General features: G+C 45.1%; 1 protein-coding gene across 1 annotated transcript in view; it reads left to right on the top strand.

Annotated features, from left to right (window-relative positions):
* Nucleotides 1-800: 800 nt before the first annotated feature.
* The window catches only part of TGFB2 (transforming growth factor beta 2), an 87,557-nt gene continuing 61,770 nt past the window's right edge, over nucleotides 801-26,587 (top strand). The window contains exon 1 of the mRNA XM_079968887.1: nucleotides 801-2,566. Within this exon, the coding sequence (XP_079825013.1) occupies nucleotides 2,221-2,566 (346 nt within the window). The 5' untranslated portion in view covers nucleotides 801-2,220. The remainder of the gene's footprint in view (nucleotides 2,567-26,587) is intronic.

The raw sequence follows: 26,587 nt of genomic DNA on the forward strand, positions 1-26,587 counted from the left end.
CAACACTGCACAATAACTAGCAAAGCACTGTTTGTATGTGTGTAATTCTGAATAAAGTCCCAAACAGCTCATTGTTCCTCGCTGGCATCCGTCTGCCTGGGAGGCAATGGAGAGGTGAGGTCAGTTTGTTGGAAGGTTGTAGCACCTGCGGTGGCTCTAGAAACGGATGTGGGAGAGACATGTTTCATATATATGGCTCCTTCAGATGGCAAAAAGATGTGGGAACCATATGAGCCAACTCCTAGGGGCCAAGGCCCCTTTAGCCCCCCAATAAAATATTTGATAGGACTACCCTTCCTCCAAAGTTGATGGGCTTTGACATTCAAATAGTGTGCATGCACGTGTCCAATTATGCAGGGCGGGGCTTACCTGACACCCCCCCCCAATACAGTATATTATTCAAGTTGCCACCCCTGGTGGAAACCAACTTTTTGCATAGTCTCTCTTATCTTTTCGAAGCTGGCTTTAAAAGTAGGGGCTCCTTAAATCTCACCGGGTTCCTTTATTTCAAGACGCATGAAATTGTGTGCCCTTTCTCTCCATAAAGGAGGAAATCTTGAAGCGGAGAGCTGGCCTGGCCCAGGGAAATTTCTTTTCCCTTGGCCGTGGACGGGGCTCCCCGTCTCCTTCCCTGGCCCCGGGGTCGAGGGGCGCCTTGGCCCCACCAGCGACAGAAAGCGACGGCGGAGGAATCTTCCGCTGCCGCCTCCGCCGGCAACCCCCGCGCGTCACCTCGCCGGGGAGGCCAAGCACACGCGCGCACACGCGGTGCGGGCAGCCCTTATAAATTCTCCCTCTGCCGGCCCAAGCCCGCGATGTTGCTCTCGGCCGGCGAAAGGGTCTCTCTCTCGCTAGGGCAGGAGCGGCGAGAGGGGCGGACCTGGGGCAGCGCTTCAAGCCGGGGAGGAAGAAGAAGTCCTGGGCAGCAGCAAGAAAGCACCTACTCGGGGGAGGAAGGTGCCAAGCAAAAGAGGAGGAGGAGGAGAGAGGCTGCCAGGAAGACTCCAACTCTTGCAGTCCACTCGAAAGAAAAAAAGAAAGAGGTTGGGGAACGCGCAGCTCAGCTCGCTTGACTGTGTCTTGGGTTTTCCTCCTTCTTCTCTCCTTTTGTTTTTTAATTGTGGAAGAGGAGGCAGCTCCTGGAGAAGTCGGGCAGCCAGAAGTAGCCAGAGGAGAAGAGGGCGACTAGCTGGCTGCTTGGGGAGCAGCAGGAGCAGCAGCGAGAGGAGCAGCCTGCGGGCCCGGGGAAAAGGAGGAGCAACTCCACGCGGGTGCAGGAGACGGCGGGGAACCCGGGGCAGCCACCTTAAGGCTCCCGGCCGCGCGCCCCTGGCACGGCTCGGCTGCTTCCCCGGCGTGCGCGCACACGCATCCATACAAACACGCACACACGTGGGCGCTTGCCGCCTCCCAGCGCGCTGGGGCGCCGGCCCCTCGGCCAAAGGGGGAGCTGCGGACTGTCTCCGGCAGGAGGAGGAGGAGGAGGAGGAGGACCGGGGGGCGGCATCCCCCCTGGACGGGCTTCCCTCCGACTACCAGCCGGTGCCATCTCACTTGAGGAGCGCGAGAGCTCGTGGGAAGCCGGAGATCCGCGTCTCGGAAGCCCGCAGTTGAATTGGTGGCCAGTTGCCTCTCTCTTTCTCTCCACCCGCCCAAAGCCCTTCAGCTCTCTAAGAAACTATCGACGTGATTATTATTATTATTTTTCTTTCGGGTTTTTTTTTTTTAAATCAGTATCTCCCCTCTTCTTTTTTTTTCTGGCGGAAGCGCAGCTACCATTGCTGATTTGCAATCTGTTTGCTGTGGTGGTAACAACCTGCTTAAAAAGAAAATCTTTGCAACCTGTTGCAGCTATTTTCGAAAAAAGAAAAACCGCTCATCAACCTGTTGCAGTTTTTAATAAGAAGCGACTGCCGGGTTGAACTTGCTGCTTCTGCTGCAACGCCACGGCTGCTCGCAATCTTGCGACCCAAATCCCAGCATTTTGGAGGCCAGAAATCCGGTGCAAGCTACTGTTTGGACTAGCGATCTGTTGCATTCCTCCCCTCTCTCCAAAATCTATAATATATATATAAATTCTCAGCCTTATTCTCACGCGTCCACATAAGCAAGAAAACCGGAGGGGGGAGGGGGGAAACCGGTCCCCTTTTTTGGGTAGGGAAGAAGGTGAAGAGTGAGAAAACGTGCTTTTTGGTGCTTTCTCTCTCAACCTTCCTAGAAATGCACTGCTACCTGTGGAGCGTCTTCCTCACCTTGGATCTGGCCACGGTGGCCTTCGCCCTGTCGACGTGCAGCACCCTCGACATGGATCAGTTTATGCGCAAGAGGATCGAAGCGATCCGGGGGCAGATCCTGAGCAAACTGAAACTCAACAGCCCTCCGGAAGAGTACCCGGAGCCCGAGGAGGTTCCTCCGGAGGTCATCTCGATCTACAACAGCACCAGGGACCTGTTGCAGGAGAAGGCGAACCACAGGGCAGCTACTTGCGAGAAGGAGAGGAGCGACGAGGAGTATTACGCCAAAGAGGTTTACAAAGTAGACATGCAGCCTACTTTCCAGTCCGCAAGTAAGTGCGAATGCGCGCGCCTGCGGCTGTTTGGGGGCAGAAAAACGCGCACGCGGTCAGAGCGAGCCTTGCTAAGTGCTGCTGCCGCCGGATCAAAATCTCTAGAAAATAATATAGGCTGTCCTGCCTGTTTAAACACAGCCCAGGGGTACAGCTACCCAAGAATGAAATAAAATTTGGGGTTGCCTCTAAGAATACCGAAGCCCCTCCCAATTTTAAATATTTATGCATTTTAAATATTTTCCCAGATCTGGTTCTGTGATGCTGGGGTGGAGATGAGATACGGAGAGGGCAGGTGAACGAAGCCCCTTTGCACCAGAGGGAGGTCTAACGAACTGAAATCTGGGATCCTCGCTGGGGTTTATGTTGAGATCAGGCTCCTGTGTAGTGGGGATCCCTCCCCCTTGTTTTTCTGTGTGGGACCTCAGTCCTGGCACATGACACATAGTCTCTAGAAGGGCATTCTCCAGAGCATGTGTAGAGTGCTTTTCCTTTGCCTCTCTACTGGACATCTGAGATCCAGAGTTAAGGACTTCCTGGGAATACTGTGCGACTCCCACATAATCTTTGTCTCTGGCACCTCTCATTTCGGAATCTAAGCACCCGGGAATCACCCTTCGAAAAGAAGGGGACATCTGGCAGTTCTCCTGCCTCACTCCCATCATTTTTGGCAGTGCCTGGTGCCTTCCGATGCCAGATACATTAATAAGCCTCCTTATCTGTTCTCATCCTCAAATTCCCTCTGTTTATTTTTCAAAGCCCTCCCCTCCGCTCCCACTTTGGGTGGGAACAGTGGCTTCTCAATCTGTTCTCCCTGGATGCTCTCCATCCAGTCTTTGCCTGCCTCTAGCCAGCCAGCAATCAGTGTATGTTTCCCCTTAGTATTTGGCCAACACCTGGGTCAACAAACTTTCCCCTTAATAGGATTACTTTACTTTGTTAAAGCCCACCCCCCACCCACCCCAAAAGTATTCTCACAGCTCTTTTCTTATCACCTTCCTAGCCCCCCCCCCCTTCAGTTCAGTTGGTAGCTTCCAAAGCTGATCACTTCACTTCCCACTGCTGGTTTGTGTCTGATATGGGCAGTGGTCCATTTCAATGTACCTTGGAGAGAGGGGAGCAATCTAGCTCAGTAGTGTATCCACCCCAAAACCAAGTTTCTTTTGAAGCTGGCTGCTGCAGTTGGTACAAGCAAAAAAAAGGACAGATTCTCCAGGAAGTGCCTCTTTAGATCCTATTTTCAATTTAGTCGTTCCCATTTGTGGTGACCTTATTTCCAGGTACAAAATGATACTCCCTTAATTTTTTTTTTTTTTTAAGTCCAGCTTCCTGGACACAGTCTGTGAAGGCTTCAGCTGGAACTGATTATGTGCACTCTTTTCTGAAAAATAAATTAGAGCTTGAAAGAGCTGGCTCTGTGCATTGGGCCAGAGCCACTGTGGTCCAGAGACTTAGTGTTTGGAGGTGGGAGACATGAATTCAAATCCCACGTCCGACTTGGACTTGCTGGTTTGGCTTTGGCCGTCCGACTCTTGTCTAGCAGCCGTTCTGAGGAATTCTATGCATTTGCTCAGAATATTGAGCCCAACGAGTTTTGTACCCGAGTAAGTGTGCATAGGATTGCAGCCTTGCTGTGCAGTAATTTACAAGCTTACTCAGAAGTAAGTTCCACTGCATTCAACAAGGATAGAACCTTAGTCTCTCCAGCTGTAAAATGGACCCATTCACATTCCACTGTAGTCAGTTCACCTTTTTTGCCAGCTGGGGTGGGTGGGTAGGAAGGGAAGAATACATAGAAAATCAAACCCCAATGTCGATCATTGTAGGAAACTTCGTATGAGAAAAAAAACACGAGGCAGCTTTACTACATGCCTAGGCTAAGTATTTCTTTTCCCTGATTTCTTTTCCAGTCTTCCCCCTCCCCCTCCACCCCTATAACTTTATTTGATACTCATATACTTGGTCTGTCTCTGAAAAGCGCATACCTCTTTCTGAAATGCGTAATGCAGCCACCTTGGCAGCTTTAGCCTAGACTTTCTAATTGTAGCCTCTTCTATTTATTTTGAAGGCAACCAAGGTGTAGCTTTTTGGGGCTTGCTGGGGCTTGCTAGCGAGAGTCCCAGGATGCCAGCCAGGGAACTCAGAACCCCCCCACCCTTTTCTCCTTGTGCTGCTGCCTCCCCCTTTTTTATTTGTTAAAAATGACAATCTCTGGAAGAGGACACCACTGGCAATCAAAGGGTTTTATTATTGCAATTAAGGCACCATCCAGAATGTCTGTGATAAATGTGCTCCACCCTTGTTGCCCCGAGGGAAGGAAGACTTTGTCAAGTGTGCTGGAGCCAAGTGGGTATGCGCAAGCTCTCTAGCGTAATTTGTAGCAATAACACTGAGACACAGAAGAGAACGGCAAGGCTGGTTTCCCCCCCTTCTTAAATAGGCGTTTCACCCACCCACACTGATCTTCCGCTGGCTCATTGGAGATCTCTTTGTTTGTTCCACAGGAGTCTGTGCTCTGAGACTGTTTACCAGCCAATCCATAATCCCAGCAGCATCTTGATCTAGGCTTATCACCTTTTAGCTGGAGATTTTTGTTTTGTTTTGTTTCTGACATCTTTCTAACCACACTTCTCCTCCCCGTAAAGAGGCAACGCTAGCCTGGCTAAACATTGCCTTCTGGAGAATGTAAACGATCCAAGCTGCGATCCGGGGAATAATTGAAAACCCTGTGAGAATCTCCTCCAAAGCTGGGGCTGTAGGCAAGACAGCTCTTGGAGGACAAGTGCGGATATTGCAGGTACCCGCCAATAGAGAGCATCATGAGTTTAAGAGCTGAGGCCCCTTCTCGAGCTTCAGCCAGCCTTACTGTGGAAATGCTTGGTTGGGAAGATCACAGTAAGTGGGTTAACTGTTTTTCCACTGTCTAGTTATATACGCTGGGCTGGACAAGCCATTCTAAGGAAGAAAAAATATACAGCCAAGAAGAAATATATAATCTGAATGAGTGAATTGAAAATGCAGATTTGGACTGCTTTGTACACTTTCCTTCAGACGTACGGGGTGGTGGGTCTTTTTTTCGCTTTTTTTTAAACTCTCCAGTTCCTGCATTAGTTGAGCAGGCAGTGATGCGGGAAGAGAAAGGAGATCTCTGCAAACACACTGAGGTCATAGAGTGAAAGGCATGGGAAAGAGCCATCATTCAGAGTTCTTTTTAAAAACTACCCCCCCTTTTTTTTTAACCACAGAGATGTTAGCATTTGGTAACTGACTATGGCCCAAGTATTGCAAATATGCTCTAATTATACTCGCAGTCGGCTATATATCACTAAGCAGATCCCTGATAGGTCTTTGTGGGACATTTGTAACATTCAGTCTAAATATTTTTAGCAATGGAGAGATTTAAAAGGAAAACGCAAAGAGATATTGTATATATCCCAGGGCATATTTTGTCTTAAATATTATCCTTGGCCAACTGTACTATATAAATACAGTAAATATGAATAGCCTTGGCATGTTGCCAATCTCCTGGGATGAATTTTAGTCAAGAAGGTATTTATGGGATATAAATAATACTGTGTCAACATTTAAAGAAGGGATCTGATTAGCTCAGAATTTATTCGTATTAATCTTTTCACGTGCTGTTAGTTTAAGGCTCAAAGCGAAGTTGTGTTAAGGTTTTGCTGATAGTTTGCACCAAGGGAATCAAAGGGCACTGGGATTTTTTTACATGATGGTCTGTGGGAGCACAAAAGGAGACAGTGACTCGGGTCGGGCATGGAAATCAACGTGTATCAGGAATTAACAGGCCTAGATTTCTAAGATACAGGCAAGGAAATATCCCTGAGTGGCTTGGGGCATCCTTTCATTAGCTGTGCTCTGTGTCTCCCTTACAAGTCTCAAATTTGCTGCAATTGAGGTTACACAAAGTTCACAACTATAATGTACATTGCATGGAGGTCAATGGAAAAAGCTTAATGGACTTCCATGGGTCCTATAGCTGTGGATCAAGGATGGGGAACCTTTGTTCCTCCAGATGTTACTGACCAACTCCCATAATCCCTGGCCAATGGTCATGTTCAGTGTTTTTTTTTCCCCTGAGGGGACACAGGGGTACGTATACCCCTAAACATTTTGTTAATCTAAGTTTGGCCTCATTGAGGAGCATTATTTCAACATGAGTAGGAAAATGAGAGTACCCCTAAACATTTTTAAAGAAAAAAAGCACTGGCTATGTTTGCTAAGGTAGATGGTATTTGTAGTTCAAGAACATCTAGAAGGCCAAAGGCTCTAGATAAACACCACAAACATAAATAGCAGTTCTCTTTATCTAGGAATCATAGAATTGTAGAGTTGGAAGGGACTCCAGGAGACATGATTGAGAACCCTGATCTCCCAGGCTTTCTCAATCCCCCTGGAGCCTCCATAGATACAACAGTTGTGAAGCCTTGGGGGAGGGGCTTAACATGTGTCCCTGCAGTCCCACTGTATCTGTGTTCCTCCTTAGCTCTGAGGGACTCATTGCTCTTTGGCTGCAAAACCTGTGTTGATTGTGTGTGAAATTATAATTTTAAGAACATAAGAGGAGACCTGTTGGGTCGGGCCAAAGGCCCATTTAGTGCAGCATCCTGCTGCCACAGTGGCTAACCAGATGCTATGGGCATCTTGCAAGCAGAAGATACCTTCATGACTGGTGATTTGGAAGATGTCCAGAGAGCAAGCTGTCCTGTATAGCAAGGATGGGCAACCTGGGCTCCTCTGCTGTAGCTGCACTTCCAACTCCCGTCAGCCTCAAATAGCAGAGCAAATGGTCGGGGATGATGGAAATTATTGTAGCCCACTAACATCTAGAGGTTCCCCGGTTCCCCATTGCTGTCCTGTAGCATGACCCTAAACAGCTTTTAAATGAGTAAGAAATAAATGCACGCCTGATTACTTGTCCCTGAGTGTGCAGATGGAGTCTGTTGAAAGTATTGTGTTTGAAATGATATAAGAGGATATAAAACATGATATTGGAAGGACGAAATGTGGGGTATTGCATCTTTGATGGCTATTGACAGATGCAGGCCATCATTTGAGAGGCAGTCCACAAACATTGATGCATGAATCACAAGCAGAACTGTGTGTGATAGGGCTGGTCTTGGTAGTTTAAGTGCTGATGAAGCAAAATCTGGTGAAGCATTTTGGTTCCAAGCATCAGTCACCCATTTGAAAGCAACAACAAAGCCTCTCTAGCTTTTAATGGATGTGAATTGCATCCTCTCTCTTTTTTGGCATTAGTTATAGTATCAATTCTTCTTCCCCTCTTCCTCTTCTTCTTCCTTTAATAAACTTTATTGAAAAGATAACAGGATTACAGGAGTGGAATATAAAAGCAAACCTCATATCATACACAGGGCATTGAGGATAAGAGTCCATCAGGACAACCAGTTTTTCCTCATTTGGGGCAGATTTTGTGTATTGGTTCCAAAAGTGTAAGAAAAAAATTTCCACCGTGTAGCCGCATAAAAACATTCCAGATCTTCTGATCCATTAGAGACCTTTAAATTATGGGACTGCATCTTTTTCATAACTTCTTTTAGCCCTGAGGTTAACCAGGACCACATTCATGGTTTCTGTGTTAGTATCGAACACTGGAAAGCAAATTAGGATGACATGGGAATTTAGTTCCTCCTCCAGAGAATTAGTAATGTACCTTTCCAGAGCCTGAGTTGTACACCTTGTTTCTAATAGCTATAAAAGGACCAATTATGTATTTTCTTTCTCCTTTCGCTGAGGAAAAACTTTGCTTTCTGTAATGAGAGTTTTGCTTGAGTAAGAGCTGGGCTTAAGTTTAGAGAATAACTTACCCCTTTGAAGTTTGGACGTTGGGATATAAATTTACAGAGTCCTGAAAAACTGCAACTGTTTATACTTTTCGTAGCAGTTCCACATGAAAGTTAACTAATTTAATGCAGAACAGTTCACCCCCTGCACAACCGTACTCCTTAAATTGAATCTCTAGTCTACACCTCAATTTTATGAGAGCCACCGGTGTGATTTATCCTTCCATTAGCTCTGTTGCATGAATATTTGCTTCACGTAGTCTTCCCCCCCTCCCTTTGCTGAGTATTTTACCTAATGAAAGAAAACATTATAAACCAGCTACATACAATGGCATGTTTCTATTTTATCAACAAGGAATTGATTTACTAGTGTTTATATGTGTGTAGGTTTCTTGTCTTCAGAGGAATTGGGTTACTAGTAGAGTACAGAAGTAGCTGTGGGCTTTTGTTTTCCAGAGGGTTACACAGCCCCACCAGGGTGGAATGGATAATGGGGAAATTAAGATATCAGCCCTAATCACACTTACTGGGAAGTAACTGAATTCTGTGGAACTCACTACCAGTAAGGATTTGGGCTGCGGGGAATTTGGGTCATGGGAATGAGAAGTGGCTGAAGGGAATGGGAGATATCACAGCTTCAGAAAGTGTGCTACTGCTCTGGTGTTTGGAGGAGGGGGACGTATTGGCGTGGAGTGACATTCCTCTTCTTCATGTGGAAGTAAGATTAAGTGCTTCTTGTAACAGGTGCCAGATAGGTGGACAGATGCATAGCAAAAAACATAAGAGCCTGATGGATCAGGCCAGTGGCCCCCCTAGCATCCTGTTCTCACAAGGTCCAACCAGCCTGCAAGCAAGGCCCGACAGCGTTCTCCCAAATTGTGATTCAGAAACTTGCCTTGAGGGGCATACTGCCTCTGACAGTGGAGCTAGAACATAGCTATCATGGCTAGTAGTCGTTGACAGGCGTTATCTTCCACAAACCCTTCTGAATTTATTTTAAACGCATCCAAGTTGATGGCCAGCACTACCTCTTGCAGGAGTGAATTCTAGAATTTAACTAAGATGCAGAGGCTAGACTAGTCAGGAATCTGTTGGAATTTGAGGACATAAGTTTTTATCAGCACATTTGAAGGAGATGGGTAAGGTGCAATGAGTTCTCAAGTTTTGCCAAAAACAGATTTCGAATCATTAATACACGGTAGCCAAAGTGGTAGTGTATGGACAACATGTCCTACCATCCCTGTCCAGTGGCCATGCTGGCTGTAACTGATGGGAGCTGTAGTCCACCAACATCTGAAGATCACCAACTTGGCTACGTTTGTATTAATATGTTGCTTAGGAAAGTTGTGGGATCATCTTCTCTGAAACTCTGAACACCCTGTAAGACAGAGAGGCCACCTTGACAAGTGAGTGAAGCATGGGGCCCCCCCGAGTGTCCTGCTGTGTCACCCCATCGCCTCAGATGCTACTCCTCTATACTCCTCCACTCTTTCTGATGTGGTATCACTTGAGAGAGCTAAACTTTGCCCAGAGCCCACTAGTTGTTGAAACATGTTTTGATATAAATAGGGACTAGCTTCATGCCATGCACTTGCCGATAAAGCTCATGAGCGAATCCTTTACATATAGTGAAGTAGCTGGCTCTTGAGGCCGCCATACATCCCACTTGTGTTGCAAGATATGGTAAAGGTAAAGGACCCCTGGACGGTTAAGTCCAGTTGAAATTGACTATGAAGTGTGGTGCTCATCTCGGCTTTCAGGCCGAGGGAGCTGGTGTTTGTCCACAGACAGCTGTGGCCAGCATGACTAAACTGCTTCTGGTGCAATTGGACACTGTGACAGAAACCAGAGTGCATGAAAACACCATTTACCTTCCCGCTGCAGCGGTACCTATTTATCTACTTGCGCTGGTATGCTTTCGAACTGCTAGGTTGGCAGAAGCTGTGACAAAACAACAGGAGCTCACTCTGTCGCACGGATTTGAACTGCCGACCTTAAGATTGGCAAGCCCAAGAGGCTCAGTGGTTTAGACCACAGCGCCACCCATGTCCCACAAGATATGACACAGGTGGTGCTGGCTGCATTCAAGATTCCATATAGCAAGGCAAGTCCATCTTGATGCTCCTATGCATAGCACTGCTTTCAGATCTTTCAAGTCTCTGTATAAGGGGCATCCAGTGTGAGACCCTCCAGAAGTTACACACCTATCATTCCTGACCATTGCCGATGCTAGTTGGGGCTGATGGAACATGGGTCCAATAACATCTGAATAACTCCACGTTGGTTTCCTATGCTATGTATTTTATCACTATGCAATATTGTTAGATTTGGTACCTCAACCAGTGGAGGCTGGTCTACTTACTGTTGGTCTCCTTGCCTTCTACCCAAAAGGCACCAGCCACCACTGCTCAAAGCATCTTCATCAGGTGACTATACTTGATTAGTCCTTTTGCAGCATTCTTTGCAGCTGGCAATGCTGTCCATATATTATCATAGGAGATCACCATGCATGGCAGTTTACTATTCATTGTTAGCATTTATACTATACCTTTTAAATAAAATATCTAAGGTGGCTTGCAAGCAAAGAAGCTAACCAATGCTGGGACCTGGATTCTGACCTTCCTGAGAAGTTGCCTGGAGTGGAGTTTGTCTCATTTTGGAGCGGAGACTTAAATGCAGATACTTGAAAAATGAAGTGCATCTTCTCCCCATTGTCTGCAGTTGGCACTGCTACGCAAAACATGCATTATGACATTTTCACGGGACACCATCACACGTGCCAATGGTAGAACATGTCTTTAATTCTGAGCCTATTGGGGGAATTGGCTTCAGATGAGCTTCTCTCATTTTGGAACAGAGACTTAAATCCAGACACTTGAAAATGAGTCATATCTGGGAAAGGTTTATAGGCTGTAAGTACAATTTGTACCAAAACCCTCTAGTGTAAGAAGTGAAAACTATAGTCACCAGGGACAGTGATCTGCTGAGAGGGAAAGTGCCTTCACATTAAATTGGCCGAGGCTTTTAGAAGAAGAGGGTCAGGGTTCTTCACTGCTCCTTATTAAATTATGAAAAGAGTAATTGGATCTCCAATAAAGGATGTCTTAATAGAAATTGTAACATCTGGTGGGTCACAGGTTCCCTATTGCGGTTTTCCAAGATCCCAGCCATCAAATGTATGAGCTGTCTCTGGGTGAAGTAGTTGTCGTTTTCACCTGGAGGGCTATTGCCTACATGCCACTGTTGGAAAAGGGATGCCAGACTAAATGGACTTGGGGTCTGCTCTTCTTACTGTTGGGGGTTGATGGACATTCTCCCTTACCCTGATAACCATAGCTATTCTGCCTAGCCTAGGTGTGCTTAAATCAGGCATAGGCAAACTCAGCCCTCCAGATGTTTTGGGACTACAACTCCCATGATCCCTAGCTAACAGGACCAGTGGTCAGGGATGATGGGAATTGTAGTCCCAAAACATCTGGAGGGCCAAGTTTGCCTATGCCTGGCTTAAATATATGTGCTTAAAGCTAGGTGTGCTTCAATATGTGCATAGAATCATAGAACTGTAGAGTTGGAAGGGACCCTGAGGGTCATCTAGTCCAACCCTCTGCGATGCAGGAATCTCAGCTAAAGCATCCATGGCAGATGACATGTCTGTTGAGTCCACTGAGACTTACTCCCAGGTGGATGTGTATGGAATTGGAGCTGTTCATTAAAATCATTAGGATTTAGTCATGATTCGCCAAACTTTTCCCATTGACTTTTATGAGACTTCAGAGTGATTTTGTGTGTGTGGAGTGGGAGCAAGGAGTGTCGGAATCTGCATAACCTGAAGTAACCTTTGTCAGCTCATAAGAACCTGGCATTTCATAAAGAATCACAAGACTCTCTGAGTTTTAACTCATTTCCGAGAAGAATATTGGCAAAATGCCCATCAATATAACGTGTGTGTTGTAAAGTTTCTAGTTCTCATGAATAACAGAATAAAAACCTTGCCGTTTCTGCAAAAGTGTTAGAGAGGGCCATCCAATAGCCAGGAAATTCATTGGGCACAACTGTCTTCCATCCTTACCTCAGTATCTGACAAAAATATTTACAAAATGACAAGTGCTCGAGGGATGGAAAGATTAAAATACACAGTTTAAGAACATTTGTCATAACGATTTCTGTAAATCAACATTAACAAAATGCCCATCTACATCGGGTGTGTGTGTGTGTGTTATATAGGGAACTTAAAGTATTGCAGTGTCTGTCACACGCACAGCATTCCCCAGGGAATTCTTTCGGCAGAGCCTGGGCCACCTCGCAACAGGGAAGGGGCCAAGTTTTGCCTTTACCGCAATGGAATGCAGCAGTTTCCTTTTTATCACAGGAGTGAATGGCAGCCATTCCCTGATATGGGAGAGAGCAAAAGTCTGTGCCTGGAAGGGGCTCCATTTGTGTTTGGGGTTACCTTTGTCCCTGGCAGATCCATGGGGGGGGGAGAATAGGGTTCCCCCCACCCATCAGTCTTGCTGGGGGCCCCATTCAATTTCATGAAAACCATGAAGACCTGAATTTGCTACCCTGGCGCTCAGTTCTCTTTCTTGCCCGCTCTAGCTGATTGGTGGTGAGAATCATGGGGCTCCACAGTGCAGCCAACCCCTGCCCATAGCAGGACTTCTTGTACAGGACGCCCCAATGGAATCTGCTGCTCAAAGTGGTAAAAAATACTTCAGGTCACTTGGTGCCACTGTGATGTCCGGCACCGGCTGGATCCTAATTTTCACCTCTGCTCTAGAGTGTAGACAGAGAACCCAGGAACTTTATATGCACAATGAATCTAATAGCAGAACTCCACCTCCCTTCTGAGGAGTGAACATTTACCAAAATGCCTCACACAGCAGCAGCATAATAATAATAATAATAATAATAATAATAATAATAATAATAATAATAATAATTTATTATTTATACCCCGCACATCTGGCTGGGTTTCCCCAGCCACTCTGGGCAGCTTCCAACTGAATATTAAAAACAATACAGCATTAGACATTAAAAACTTCCCTAAAGAGGGCTGCCTTCAGTTGTCTTTTAAAAGTAAAATAGTTATTTATTGCCTTGACATCTGCTGGGAGGGCGTTCCACAGGGCAGGCGCCACTACCGAGAATCCTGTAACCTTACTTCTCGCAATGAGGGAACCGCCAGAAGGCCCTCGGCGCTGGATCTCAGTGTCCAGGCTGGATGATGGGGGTGGAGACGCTCCTTCAGGTATACAGGTTAGCATGGGCTGCTAACCATCAACATCATAGGAAATGAAATACTAGGTCTTCAGTTTTTAGTTTTTCTGCTTTTAGGGACAACGGGATCTGAGAGCAGGCTTGCCCAACCTGGTACCCTCCAGATGTCTTGGACTACAATGACCGTGCCCTCTGGGGCTGACGGCTGTTGCCATCTGAAACATCTAAAGGGGGTCAGGTTGGGAAAAGCTAAGGAGCCCCTTCCAGTTGGCCCGCTGCTGTCTTGGCCTGTACAGTGTCTCTCGCCTTGGAGTCTTTCTCTGCTACAGATTCAGTGGAAGTTCCCAGTGCATCTTTGACAAAACAAGTCATTAGTGAGAATACACAAATGTTTCCACTCCCGTTGCAAAACCATACGCTATACTTTGTTCTCTCTTTCTCTTACTCCCCCCCCCCCGGCATTTTTCAGCATGGGAATGATATGTTCCCCAGGTATTACTTTAATTTAATAAGTGCATCAACAGCATTGTTTAGACTAAACACATTTCTTTGCTCTTTTGTTTAGAGTGTGTTTGCTTCCCGGTTGTAACTGTGGGCTGGCTTTTTTTTTTTGGTTCTTTTTGCAAAGATGCTATCCATGAGTCGAGTGCTTAATGGCATGATTTCTATCACTGTGCTTTTCAGCATGGTTCAGTTTCTAATAGTTGTTTCTCTTTGTTGACAAAATCAATTTTCCCACATTATTTTGATTTAATGACTAAGAATGCAACGTCTGCAGTGGACAAAGAGAATATAGGAAGGGTGCCGTTTAGTGAATATGTATGATGGGAACCTTAGCTCAGTTTGGAGGCAAACACTAAACCGTGGTTTAGTGTTACAGGAAGAAGTCCTGGACTTACATGCTTTCTCCATTTCTCATTGCACCCTTGACTCTGTCATGGCAAATCCCAATTACGTCCAGTAATTACAAACTAAAGTGCATCTGTAAATCAGAAATGGACACAGTGTGATTTCCAGTACTGGCTTGTACACAAGCAAACCATAGTTTGCTCAGCTTAATGTAATGGCAAACTGTGGTTACAATCTAGTTTGTAAATTTATTATTCTAGCCAAAGGCCATGACAAACTCGTAGCAATAGTATTAATAAAATAATACAGACCACCCATCTATAGTTAGCCTGTGGTTGTTGTTGTTTAGTCGTTTAGTCGTGTCTAGCTCTTCATGACCCCATGGACCAGAGCACGCCAGGCACTTCTGTCTTCCACTGCCTCCCGCAGTTTGGTCAAACTCATGCTGGTAGCTTCGAGAACACTGTCCAACCATCTCGTCCTCTGTTGTCCCCTTCTCCTTGTGCCCTCCATCTTTCCCAACATCAGGGTCTTTTCCAGGGAGTCTTCTCTTCTCATGAGGTGGCCAAAGTATTGGTGCCTCAACTTCACGATCTGTCCTTCTAGTGAGCACTCAAACCTAGCCTGTGGTTACATAGAATCAAAGAATTATGGCATTGGAAAAGACCTTTGGAGTCAAGCAACCTAACTTCCTGCTCAGTACAGAATCTACAATGAACATATAAGCCCACAGCGCCTCTGACAGATGTCTTTTTGCAGGACAAGGAGGAAGGGAGTGTGGGAATCCATGATTCATTCACGTAACATGAACTGAGCTGAGCTGGTTTCCTAAACTTTTCATATCTGCAGAGTATTTATTTTTCCTAGGCTGTAACTGGAATAGCACTTCACTTACTAAATTCAAAAAGATACACCTGCATTTCCTTAATCAGCTCTCAGCAAGTTGGTACTGGTTAAAATTGCCTCCTGGTGTTCTGTGTCTCCCTTTGCCTGGTAAGTCAAGGTTCAGGTATACGCTTTGAATACAGTTGTGTTGCTTCTGGGATTTCCTACCAGGTATAGAAAGAACTGTCAGTGAATCCTGGCAAGAGCCTCAGGACAAATGCCACTATTCCTGTATTGAGAAGTGGCGGTACTCAATGAGCCTAGGGTGATGGATGCTTAACTTCTCAAGCAATGCTTCCATCCCTGTTGTGATTCACTAGAGCAGGGGTAGCTAAACTGGTGCCCTTCAGATCGGACTACAGCTCCCATCAGCCCAGTCAGCATAGCCAGTCGTCAGGGATGATGGGAGTTGAGAGTCCCAAGAACATCTGAAAGGAGTCACCACGTTATCTACCTCTGCACCAGAGTGCCATGGCATGCATTTTAAGAACTGCTGGGCGTTTTTCATGCCAGTGACGAACATTGAATGCACATCTGCAGAGTCATCAATTGCTAAAAGTCAGGAGAGCTCTAATACTAGCAGAAGGTTACTCTGTTGGAAAGGAGCAACGCTTTCAGTGGAGGGAGCTCATTGTTGTGCCTGTGGATAGGATCTCCCTTTTGAAATGGGATAGGACCACCCTTTTGAAATGGGAAGCTCTGCGCACACACAAGAACATGTGGAAGGATGGATTGGTGCACTTTGTAAATGCATATATGTATAATTTGCAAGGGCAGAAGTAAAGTCAATGTAATAATAATGTGATAAAATATCAAACATAAAAAAATTCCCTAAGCAAGGCTGCCTTCAGATGTTTCCTAAAAGTCAGATAGTTGTTTATTTCCTTGACATCTGATGGGAGGGCGTTCCACAGGGCGGGTGCCACTACCGAGACGGCCCTCTGTCTGGTTCCCTGTAGCTTCACTTCTTGCAGTGAGCGAACCGCCTCTCAAAGACTTAGAGTTTTGAGAGGCAAGGCAGATGGGGGTCAGTAGCTAAATCCTTGATGGTGGCCACAGCATCTTTGTATGACGATCTCTGGTGTGCGATGAGTGTTGGTATCTTTTTAAAATACTGTATTCATGTAAACATGGGGTCTGTGACTAATTCTGTAGCTATTTCCCCAAGAACTGGCCAGTATTCTGTCATTGTTCAAGTAGCCTGGTGTCTTTTAAAAAGAGAATTTGCTGTTTCATGTGATCTCTCCATAATGGCACTACATTAGAGGATAAAACCTTGGAGTTTTCAGAGGACATTTGTCCTACTTGAAAGGCAATTGGTGGGAAGTGTTCACAGATTTCCCCAGTCCTCTGAATCCTGGGCTCCTGGTTGCAAGAATTGCAAGGTCAACCATTATAATAAGGCAGGGCCATTGTTGCTTTCAGCCCTCTAGCACCTCAAACAGCAAGGGGCATGCATACCTCTACAGGACTTGAACCCTCCCACAACAAGAGCGGGGAACATTTGGCCCTCCAGGCATTTCTGAGCTACAACTCCCAGCAGCCCTTGCAAGCATGACTTGGGATGATAGGAGTTATGGTTCAGCAACATCTAGAAGGCTAAAGGTTCCTCGCACGTGTGCTATAAGAACCTGAGAGGGAATTGCAGAGCAAATAGTTTGAGGTACTTCAAGCATGGTATACAGCAGACATGGGGAACCTCTGGCTCTCCAGATGTTGTTGGGACTCAACCTCACATCAGCCTGAACCAGCAGCTGTAGTCTAACCACATCTGGATATTTCCTGCTGTAGAGGAAAGCACAGGGTTCTGATCATGTGTAGCCAATGTGACTTAAGGGGAAGATTCCAGTACATAATCATTTATGTACAAGGTCAGTCAGGCCTTGATAAAGTCATTCCAAAGGAAATTTTAGTATGCTTGACTCTTTTCTACCTTGGCAATTTGTTCCTGCGGTCAACTCCAGAGTAGCAGTCTAGAGCTCTACTTGCATTTTATATTATTTTGCATTAAAGTCAAGTACAGTGGTACCTTGGTTTACAAACTTAATCCGTTCCGGAAGTCTGTTCTTAAACCAAGGCATGCTTTCCCATAGCAGCAGGAGACTCAATTTACAAATGGAACACACTCAACAGGAAGCGAAACATGTTCCTATTCCAAGCCAAAGTTCACAAACCAAAACACCTGCTTCTGGGTTTGCAGCATTCTTAATCCAAGTTGTTCATAAACTAAGCTGTTCTTAAACCAAGGTACCACTGTACTTCTTTCCCAGGATGTATTTAAGCAAATGCTAGATGGCCATCTGCCAGGAATGTTGCAGATTCCTGCACTGAGCAGGGAGGGTGAGGCTAGATGTCCTTTGAGGTACCTTCCCTCTTTAAATTTCTATAAGCTGTCTGAATGGCGTTTATTGTAAAGTTAAAAGATTGAAAATAAAACCCTATTGTTGATAGTAAAAAAATACTGGCTTGCACATTGAATTTCAGTAACCCCGGTAACATTATTCTAAGTCAAATGCAAGAGGAAAGTGAGGGGAGGAAAAATGCTGTGAATCTGACCTTGGCCACGTTTGTTTGGCTCTTTGCCTCACTGTCAAATTCACACTGTACTGACAAATGCCACATCTGCCCTGACACATCTGCAGGCGTTCATTCATAACGCCTGGTTCTCATAAGGATCCATTCGTTACTTCCTTTCACAATTTTGGATTGCATCTTTTGGGGCTGGATCCAGATCTTGTGATCTGAATCTCCACTCAATTTTTCATGTCCAATTGATTCTTTAAAAAAAAAAAGTTGTTGCAAAAAATCCAAGAGGGAAGTCTTGCCTGGGAGAGAGCACTGTATTATATATGTTTTAGATAGATTTAGATAAATTTATTGTCATTGTCCGTATATACACGTGGAGATCCACGTATCTCCATAGTACGTGTATATCTGTTTAACAGCATCAAAACATATGTTGTTGCCAAAGCCCAAATTGGAATGTTCTGGGAAAGATAATTTAATTTTTAGCGGTTGGATCAGTGTCAGCGATGGATGGGAATTTCGACACTTCCTGGGGAGAGTCTGCCGGTGGTGATTCTTACACACGCAGCAAAATGCAGCAGTAAATCTCTCATTCTTTCAAACTCCCTTTCTCCATCTCATAGAAATCCATGATATTTTCCTTGTTTGGCCAGTGTCAGGGTGTTTACACTGGCATGCTCTCATTCAAAACTCTGCCCTGAATTTTAAAAGGCAGCCCAACTGCTGCTGAAGGCGTTTTGGTTTTTCTGATTCTGTTTTTTGTTTACATTTAGCATTTGCAAGTCAGCAGCTTGGTCAGCTCAGATAGAGTTTTGTGGGTAAAAAACAGAGCATCTGTCAACACTGCCTTGCCTGGACAGGCTTCTGATACTTAACACAGAGGTCCACAGAAATGATTTGCACCCTTATCAATAGAAACACTAGGGATACCAATAGAGGCACTAGGAATGTCAGGCACACACAAGAGCCGAGTGCCAAAGTGGGTTTGAGCAGATCCCTAGGTGACTGGTATCTGGTGTGTCTGTGTGTGTGTTTGTGTGAAGATGCCAGCTACTTCATTTTAAAACAGGAAGCCCAAAAAGAGGAGAAATCGTTGTGTGCATGTGCACAGTTGATAATTATTATTATTATTATTATTATTATTATTATTATTATTATTATTTATTTATTTATTTATTTATTTATTATTTATACCCCGCCCATCTGGCTGGGCCTCCCCAGCCACTCTAGGGCGGCTTCCATAGAAACCAAAAATACAGTAAAATATCACACGTTAAAAACTTCCCTGAACAGGGCTGCCTTAAGATGTCTTCTGAATGTCAGGTAGTTGTTTATCGCTTTGACATCTGCTGGAAGGGCGTTCCACAGGGCGGGCGCCACTACCGAGAAGGCCCTCTGCCTGCTTCCCTGTAGCTTTGCTTCTCGCAATGAGGGAACCGCCAGAAGGCCCTCGGCGCTGGACCTCAGCGTCCGGGCAGAATGATGGGGGTGGAGACGCTCCTTCACAGGACAAACGTTGGCATGTGAGTGGACGCACCAGGAAAAGCAACATGGTCTGTGAGGCAAAGAGGTCATAGCAAATGGAATGCGATCAAAACTTACATTTCCACTCAGCCTAAAAAACCTTCAGAGGGAAGCAGTAAATATTCCCACCCCAGTACATCATAAAAAGTTTGCAAACTGACTTGAAGCAACTGAGAGAATTGAGATATCTAACTGGCACATTTTAATATGCACAAAAGCGAAAGGGTGCCAAAGGAAAGAAAAAGAGATACAGTGGCACCTTGGTTTTCGAATGTAATCCATTCAGGAAGATCGTTCGAGTTTTGAAACGTTCGAAAACTCAAGACGGAAAACTCAGTACAGAAGCCGCATGGCATGTTTGACTTCTGAGGCGTGTTTGAAAACCGAAGCATTTACTTCTGAGTTTTTGGCGTTTGAAAACCGAAATGTTAAAAAATGGAGACATTCAAAAACCGAGGTACCACAGTAATACCTAAGGTGTATCTGTATGCCCTTTAACCATGTAACATTTAACCATGGTTTAGCAACGCATGGATGAGCCCGAGTGAGAACAAGGAAAGTGCTGGGCTTTCTACCTGTCACATGGCCAAGAGAAGGGGTTTGGCAGATAAAAATTCACCTTTGAAAGGATCCCAGCTTAGCCTTATGTTCAAACCTAGGGATCCTGGTTTAAAATGAACAATGGTTAGTTTAATAAGCCAGCATCATAACTCATGGTTTGAAGTCATGTTGTTTAGCAACTAACCATTACTAATGCTCAACCGAGATCCTTAAAAAAGTGAAACTAAATACTTGCTGAATTCCTCCCTGCCACGTGGTGTAGTTTGTGAGCCTGACTCTTCACTCAGGCTTGGCTACGTAGCAGTGAGCCATGGTTTAGCGTTACACAAGACAGCAGACAGAGAATAGAACAGGAGAAGCAGATTTATGGTGAAAGGAGAATAGCAAACAAAATATGTGGGATCACTAGACTTACATATATCTTGCAAGAAAAGGCCTCAATCCACCCCCCTTTTTAAAAATGAAGCACATAAGAACATCTCCACTAGGCCAGAAAGTACTGAGTTGCTATCTTAAAAGTAGATATTCTTCTTATTCATGACCGCTAAGTCTGATTCATGCATTATCAGGGACTGTTATACATTTGGCTCCAATTCATAACCCCCAAACTCAAACAGGTTGAGAATGCCTCTTCTAGGGGGTAGTATATTGGCTACAGTAAAAAGCAGGAAGTTCCTCTGTGTCAGTTTTCCGTCAATGGATGACCACACGGTATTGTCTTTCTTGCCGTCATTCATTTATGGCAGTGCCCATGCAGAGAGGAGGAGAAAGCAAGGCTCTAGACGTTCAAAGCTATGTCTATCTCTTTTCCTCCTGTGGCTTTCAGATATCAGAGTTGGCCTTTTATTGTCATGCAGAACCAAAAGGATGTGTGTGAGAGCTCTAACTGTGGTGCAGTGTTTTCCTGTCCCCATCCCTGTGTGTACTGCCCCAACCTCTCCTTCTCCTGGCTTTTTGCTCACTGAAGATGAAGCTGAGCAAGGAGAGACTAAGCTGAACATTGATAGAATCTTTCCCACAATTTGGAATCCCAATTGCACAGGGTTCCTGGTCACAGGGAGTGGGTGGGCACTCACACCCCTACACAATTTGAACCCTCACGCAACTCCTTTGAATACTTGTAGCACCATCTGCACCTGCTATTCTCAGAATAGTTCCAAACAACCATTTGCAATTTGATAACCACATGGCACTTCTGATTGCACGAGGTTCTGATTGGTTGTAGATCTGATGCCGAGATAAGCGTCGCCATGGCCTCTCCTCCCCTGGATTTTTGAACATAACACCATTCTGCTGGCTCAGGCCAATGTCCCATCTAGTCCAGCGTCCTGTTCTCATAGTGGCCAACCAGATGCTTGTAGGATGCCTGCTTGCTGCCCACCTATGACTCCTAGCAACTGCCATTCAGAGGCATGATGCGTTTGCAGTGGTGTGGCCAATTGCCTCCTGGCAGGAGCTCAGCGGAAAAGCTTGTGCTTTGCATGCAGAAGAACCTAGATTCAATCTCTAGCATCTCCATGCAGGTCTGGGAGAGATCCTTTTATGAAACCCTTGGAAGCTGCCGCCAGTTAGCGTAGACAATATCTGTTGCACTGAGCAATGGTCTGAACTTGTATAAGGTGGCTTCATGTGAGTCCTTCATTGTGTCACTTGAGCTAGGATGGGGAATCTCTTTCAGTCTGAAGGCCCATGACTTTTGGGAGCTGCAAGCCCAGTGGTGGGCAGGGCAATGCATGTGATGCATGTGATGTTTACCTTTGTACAACAGGTGACATTCTAGCCAAGCGAAATCCAGAAGTTTCTGCCCGCCATCCTCAAAAAATCTCTGCATCCAGGCAAGGGAGAGGCCGTATCACAGTTCAATGATACAATCTGGCCAGGCAAAAGAGAGTAAAATGAGTGCCATCTGGGCTTGGTTGTGCTCCTGTTGAAGAAATGACACTGTGCATTTGTAGTCAGCCTTTCAAGAAAGAGCCCCAATTGCAAGGTATTTTGGAACACCTTTTTGAAATGTGGTTCTTTGCCTTTGATGAATTACCATCAGAGCTGTAGTTCTACATGAGCTGTAAAAAAAAGAAAGGAAAAATAAACAGAGTGACAGGTTACTGGTAGCAGCATTTGATGGCAGTTGTCATCTGGTAGCAACATATGGCAGCAAGATGGGAATAGCGTGTGGTTTCGGAATTCAGGGAAATAAGCACAAGTTTATGCACTGTACCTTTCTGGTATTCTACACGCACACTCCTTCCCATAATAAATGATAATCTGACCGTGAAGACCTTCCAAATAAACATGTTTTAATGTCTTTCCATCATTCCTTCTCCCAAAGCTGTTACTCATCTAAGAACCGAAGTGGGCTGTATATCTGAAAGGCTCTCCAGGAACAAATGCAAACTCGCACCTTTTTAACGTGCATAAGCACTAAATCTTCCAAGAGCTACAAATAGGCAACTATGATTAGAAAGAAAAGCAAGGATAACATCCGTCAGCCTCTTTTGACTGAGAGAAATGGAGTCAGCTGGCAACAGAAGTACGAGCCTCGCCAGGCATCGTAGAAGCAATGTGATTTCAGAACGAGGCATGTGTGCCAAGGAGAAATGTGTTGTTTGGCTTTATATGGGGTAAACAGATGATAATCGTGATGATAGTTGCATGATGTGGTCTATAATATCAAGGAAGTTGCTTGGGAAGTAAACTGATGTAGTGGAAATTGTAGTCCACATTGGGCCATTTGGTTGGGTTTGGGGGTCTTCCATCCAGGTCATAACCTTGCATATTGAATCCTACCAAGGGATCATCCATTCCAGCCAAGTCCACAGCATCAGATTTGTTACGGGTACAAACAAACCAAACAGCTTGGTTGCCATTGGTACCTTTTATGAATGACCTACCAGAGCTTCCTGGGCTGCCTCAAAGCAGGACTTCTGGGCATATTGTGATTCAATCCCAGTGACATATAGGGATTTAACCCTAAAGCCTGGGTGCAGTGTCAGGGATCAGTCCTCTAAGGTATATTGTGATAAAGGAACTCTGTGTGAGAGAGTACTTCTCCGTTACCATTGATTTAATGACTTCCATTGATCATCAGTGAGGGATGGGTGAGGGAGCATTTCTAAGTCAGGAACTGGTCCTTCTTGGTAGGCATTTACCCCAACACAGCTCATTTGATAAGAGCGTGAGACTCTTAATCTCAGGGTTGTGGGTTTGAGCCCCACACTGGGCAAAAGATTCTTGCACTGCAGGGAGTTGGACTAGAAGACCCTGGGGGTCCCTTCCAACTCTATGATTCCATTGGCTTTTCCATCTGAAAAAAGTCATGCTGGTGTATATCATCATCATCAAACCTTTATTGGCATCACATACAAACATTCAGAATAAATAGGCCAGTGTGATCTCATCACCATTTCAACAGTACAGTGCAGTCATTTGCCAAAGGGAAGAAGAGGCGAGCAATCTATTTCATCTCTGTGGGTCTCCAGCAAGGGCAGGATCCTGTAGCGTACTTTGGTGACAAAAAACCAAATAGAGGAACTTAGCTACTGTTTTGGTGAGCTCCTGGTCTCTCCCCTGTAATAAGAAGCGTATAACCTCTATCTCTGGTTTCCATGTTGGAATACATAGATGGTCTAAAAATTGTTGGCTTTCATGGTTACTCTTCTGGCAGAGTGCAGGATTTTTAAAGTCTAAATATGATGTCCCATTTATCTGGATTGATGTGGGGATGCTTGGTATAAATGGAAAAGGCCCCTATAGTTTCCTGTTCCTAGTGGAAGACTGCCTAGCACACTGGTGTTTAACTAATCTACTTAATGACTGCCTTTGCTCAAAACACTCTCAAAGCAGCCATTTCTATAGCTGCTAATTAACTGACATCATTCCTGTTTTGGAATGGAAGAAAATATTTTGTGCATGTGCGTACATCAGCCAAGCGTACAACCTGGGAGTCTCCAAAACAGTAACAAATACATTGTAACTCTGAAATGATCTGGGATTCGCATTGATACAAGGCACTGCCTGCCAACCGTGTCATTCTGCCATTTATACACAGGCCAAACAGGTCACTCGTTATACATGGACACAAACCAGTAACATGAAAAACACCGCTGGGGAGCATTTCGATCTTCCAGGAGATTCTGTAGCTGCTGTGCGCCAGCAATAAAAAAGAAAAAAAGTTTCAAAGGACATGTTGACCTGAAGCCGCTGAATTGGAATTCATTAGCAATTTTGACACCGTGAAATTGGGTCTCAAATGCTGGAAATGGCTAGCTCCATACAAACTCAGTTTTCTCCCATTGAAAACAATGTCAGCTTTTACACTTAAGTAATTTGACACACTTCATTTGAAGGTGCACTGCAACCATGGTTGGCTTTGGACTAACAGAAATGGTTTTTGTTACCGATTCCTCCCAGAACAGTTTTCCAGGGTGATGCAGTGGGTGGGGTCAGTGAACACCTTGTTCCCCCTCTTGTGTGTGAACAGAAGGTTTTATTTATGCACAGTTTGTAACTGGATACAACACTGTATAGCCATGAGTGATATTGTAACTAACCAGTAACTCTGGGTTGCAGCCATTGCTCATCCTACTCAGTGTAAGACCCCTTGAAGTTGGTGGACTTAAATGAGTCACGGCCATTCATTTCAATGGCTCTCCTATTGAGTAGGGGCTAGCATTGGATGGGCTACAACCCTGTTTTGCTGGCAGATCCAAATTGTTAAATAGACTTGGGGAGGAATTCCTTGTCATGCTATTCTGATCCTTTCATCAGTGCAGATGGAATGAGTCTCCCTCTCCCCACTCCTTGTGCTGTTCTTGGGCTTCTCCTGATGGTGGGGGGGGGCATGCAGGGAGCAAGGGGGAAACCCTGTTGAGCAAGCAGAAGTCCTTACAAAGGGCTTCTACTGATGGGACCCATTAGGTGACTCCTGCCCTTGTTTTTACTTGAATTTGCATGGCTTATAAACTTGTTCTCTGTATTGTCATGAAAGGTACTGGTAATGCCTGAGATATAGTTCATTTGGAAAATTCACGGCAAAATTTACAAGCAAGTTTCCCCCTTGAAACAGGTAAATCCAATGTCTATTTATAGTGTACATTGGTTTCTTTGGTGACTTTTGGAAAGAAATTAAAAGCGCCAGGATTTTACTGCTGTTAAAATATTTGCAATTTTTTGTGTGTGTGTCTGACTTGGCTTGGGTTTATTCAGCATTTAGTTAGCCATCACCAACGTTTGTTTTTCAGTTTCATAGAACTTTTCGAATTTGGTTCTTTGGTTGACATACTAAACTTCCCCTAAAGTTTGCTTGGAGTGCGGTCCTACACCTATAGACATCGGTGGCAAACTTCGTGTTGGTTTTAATGGCGCAGAATAGTAACCTTGGACAGTCCAACCTGCTTTTCTTGAAAATGACTGACTTTCATTTCCTTCTGTAGCCAGGGAATGGTTTGGAAATTCTGTTCTTTGGAGCCCTTAGAGAACTCTCCAAAGCCATCATTGCTGCAGCGTGCCAAAGAGAACAGGACTTCTTCCTGGCAGAGAGAGCGCGGGGAGAGGAGGTTTGATGAACAAAATTTATCTGTGCAACAGAAACCTCTTGCATCATTCTATCTCTTTCTCCATCAGGATGCTACGCTTTCCCTGATGACTTTAACGTTTTCTGTTCACAAATTATTAGACAATTGAGGTCCCGTTTTGAAAAAGACAAAAGGGAAAGCTACTTGGTTCTCCTTCGCCGCCACCCCCCCCCTTTATAAATAGTAATTGAGTAAAAATGTTAAGTTAGCCTGTGCCAAAGGGGCAGGCATCCAGCTTAAGAGTGAATTTCTCCATCCTGACTGTGATTTTGAGGACTCGTTAAGGGAAAATATGCTATGCCAAGTCGCTGTGAAGTACCATCAGTATCACCTTACATGAACTGGCTCTTCTCAAATGGCTGTGCTCAAAATGTCTCGCTGATAATAGGGACAGTGGTATAGTTTGCGCATCTCTCTGCCTCCCTCTCTTTTATTGCTTTACATTAACTCTTTAAAATGCCATGCTAATCAAAGTCGCTCAAAATAAACAGCAACCAAGTATAAGTACATTTCAAGGCAGGCAAAAGCCCCTGAATTCAGAATCACTTTTTCCTATCGTGCTGCCAGTTGTCATAACTGCACTGCAAGTAAGTTCAGTTTGTGTTCCATGCTTGTGTTTCAAAGACCCTGGTGCTGAAATGGCTAAAATTGCAGCTTCTTTTTATTATGTGAAGAAAAGAACATGGGAGTAATTGCCCTGAGGGGGGTCTTCTGGGGAAGCAACATTTCTGTGGGGGCAAGCACAGGCGGGCATGCCCCTGGCTTGTTTTCATGGCCATAGGGAAAAATGTGAACATGCAAATGTAGCCCAGTGTGGTGTAGTGGTTAAGAGCGGTAGTCTCGTAATCTGGAGAACCGGGTTCGCTTCCCCGCTCCTCCACATGCAGCTGCTGGGTGACCTTGGGCCAGTCACACTTCTCTGAAGTCTCTCAGCCCCACTCACCTCACAGAGTGTTTGTTGTGGGGGAGGAAGGGAAAGGAGAATGTTAGCCGCTTGAGACTCCTTAAAGGGAGTGAAAGGCGGGATATCAAATCCAAACTCCTCTTCTTCTTCTTCTTCATAT

Source organism: Podarcis cretensis (assembly GCF_951804945.1).
Source record: "Podarcis cretensis genome assembly, chromosome: 3".
Lineage (NCBI taxonomy): Eukaryota > Metazoa > Chordata > Lepidosauria > Squamata > Lacertidae > Podarcis > Podarcis cretensis.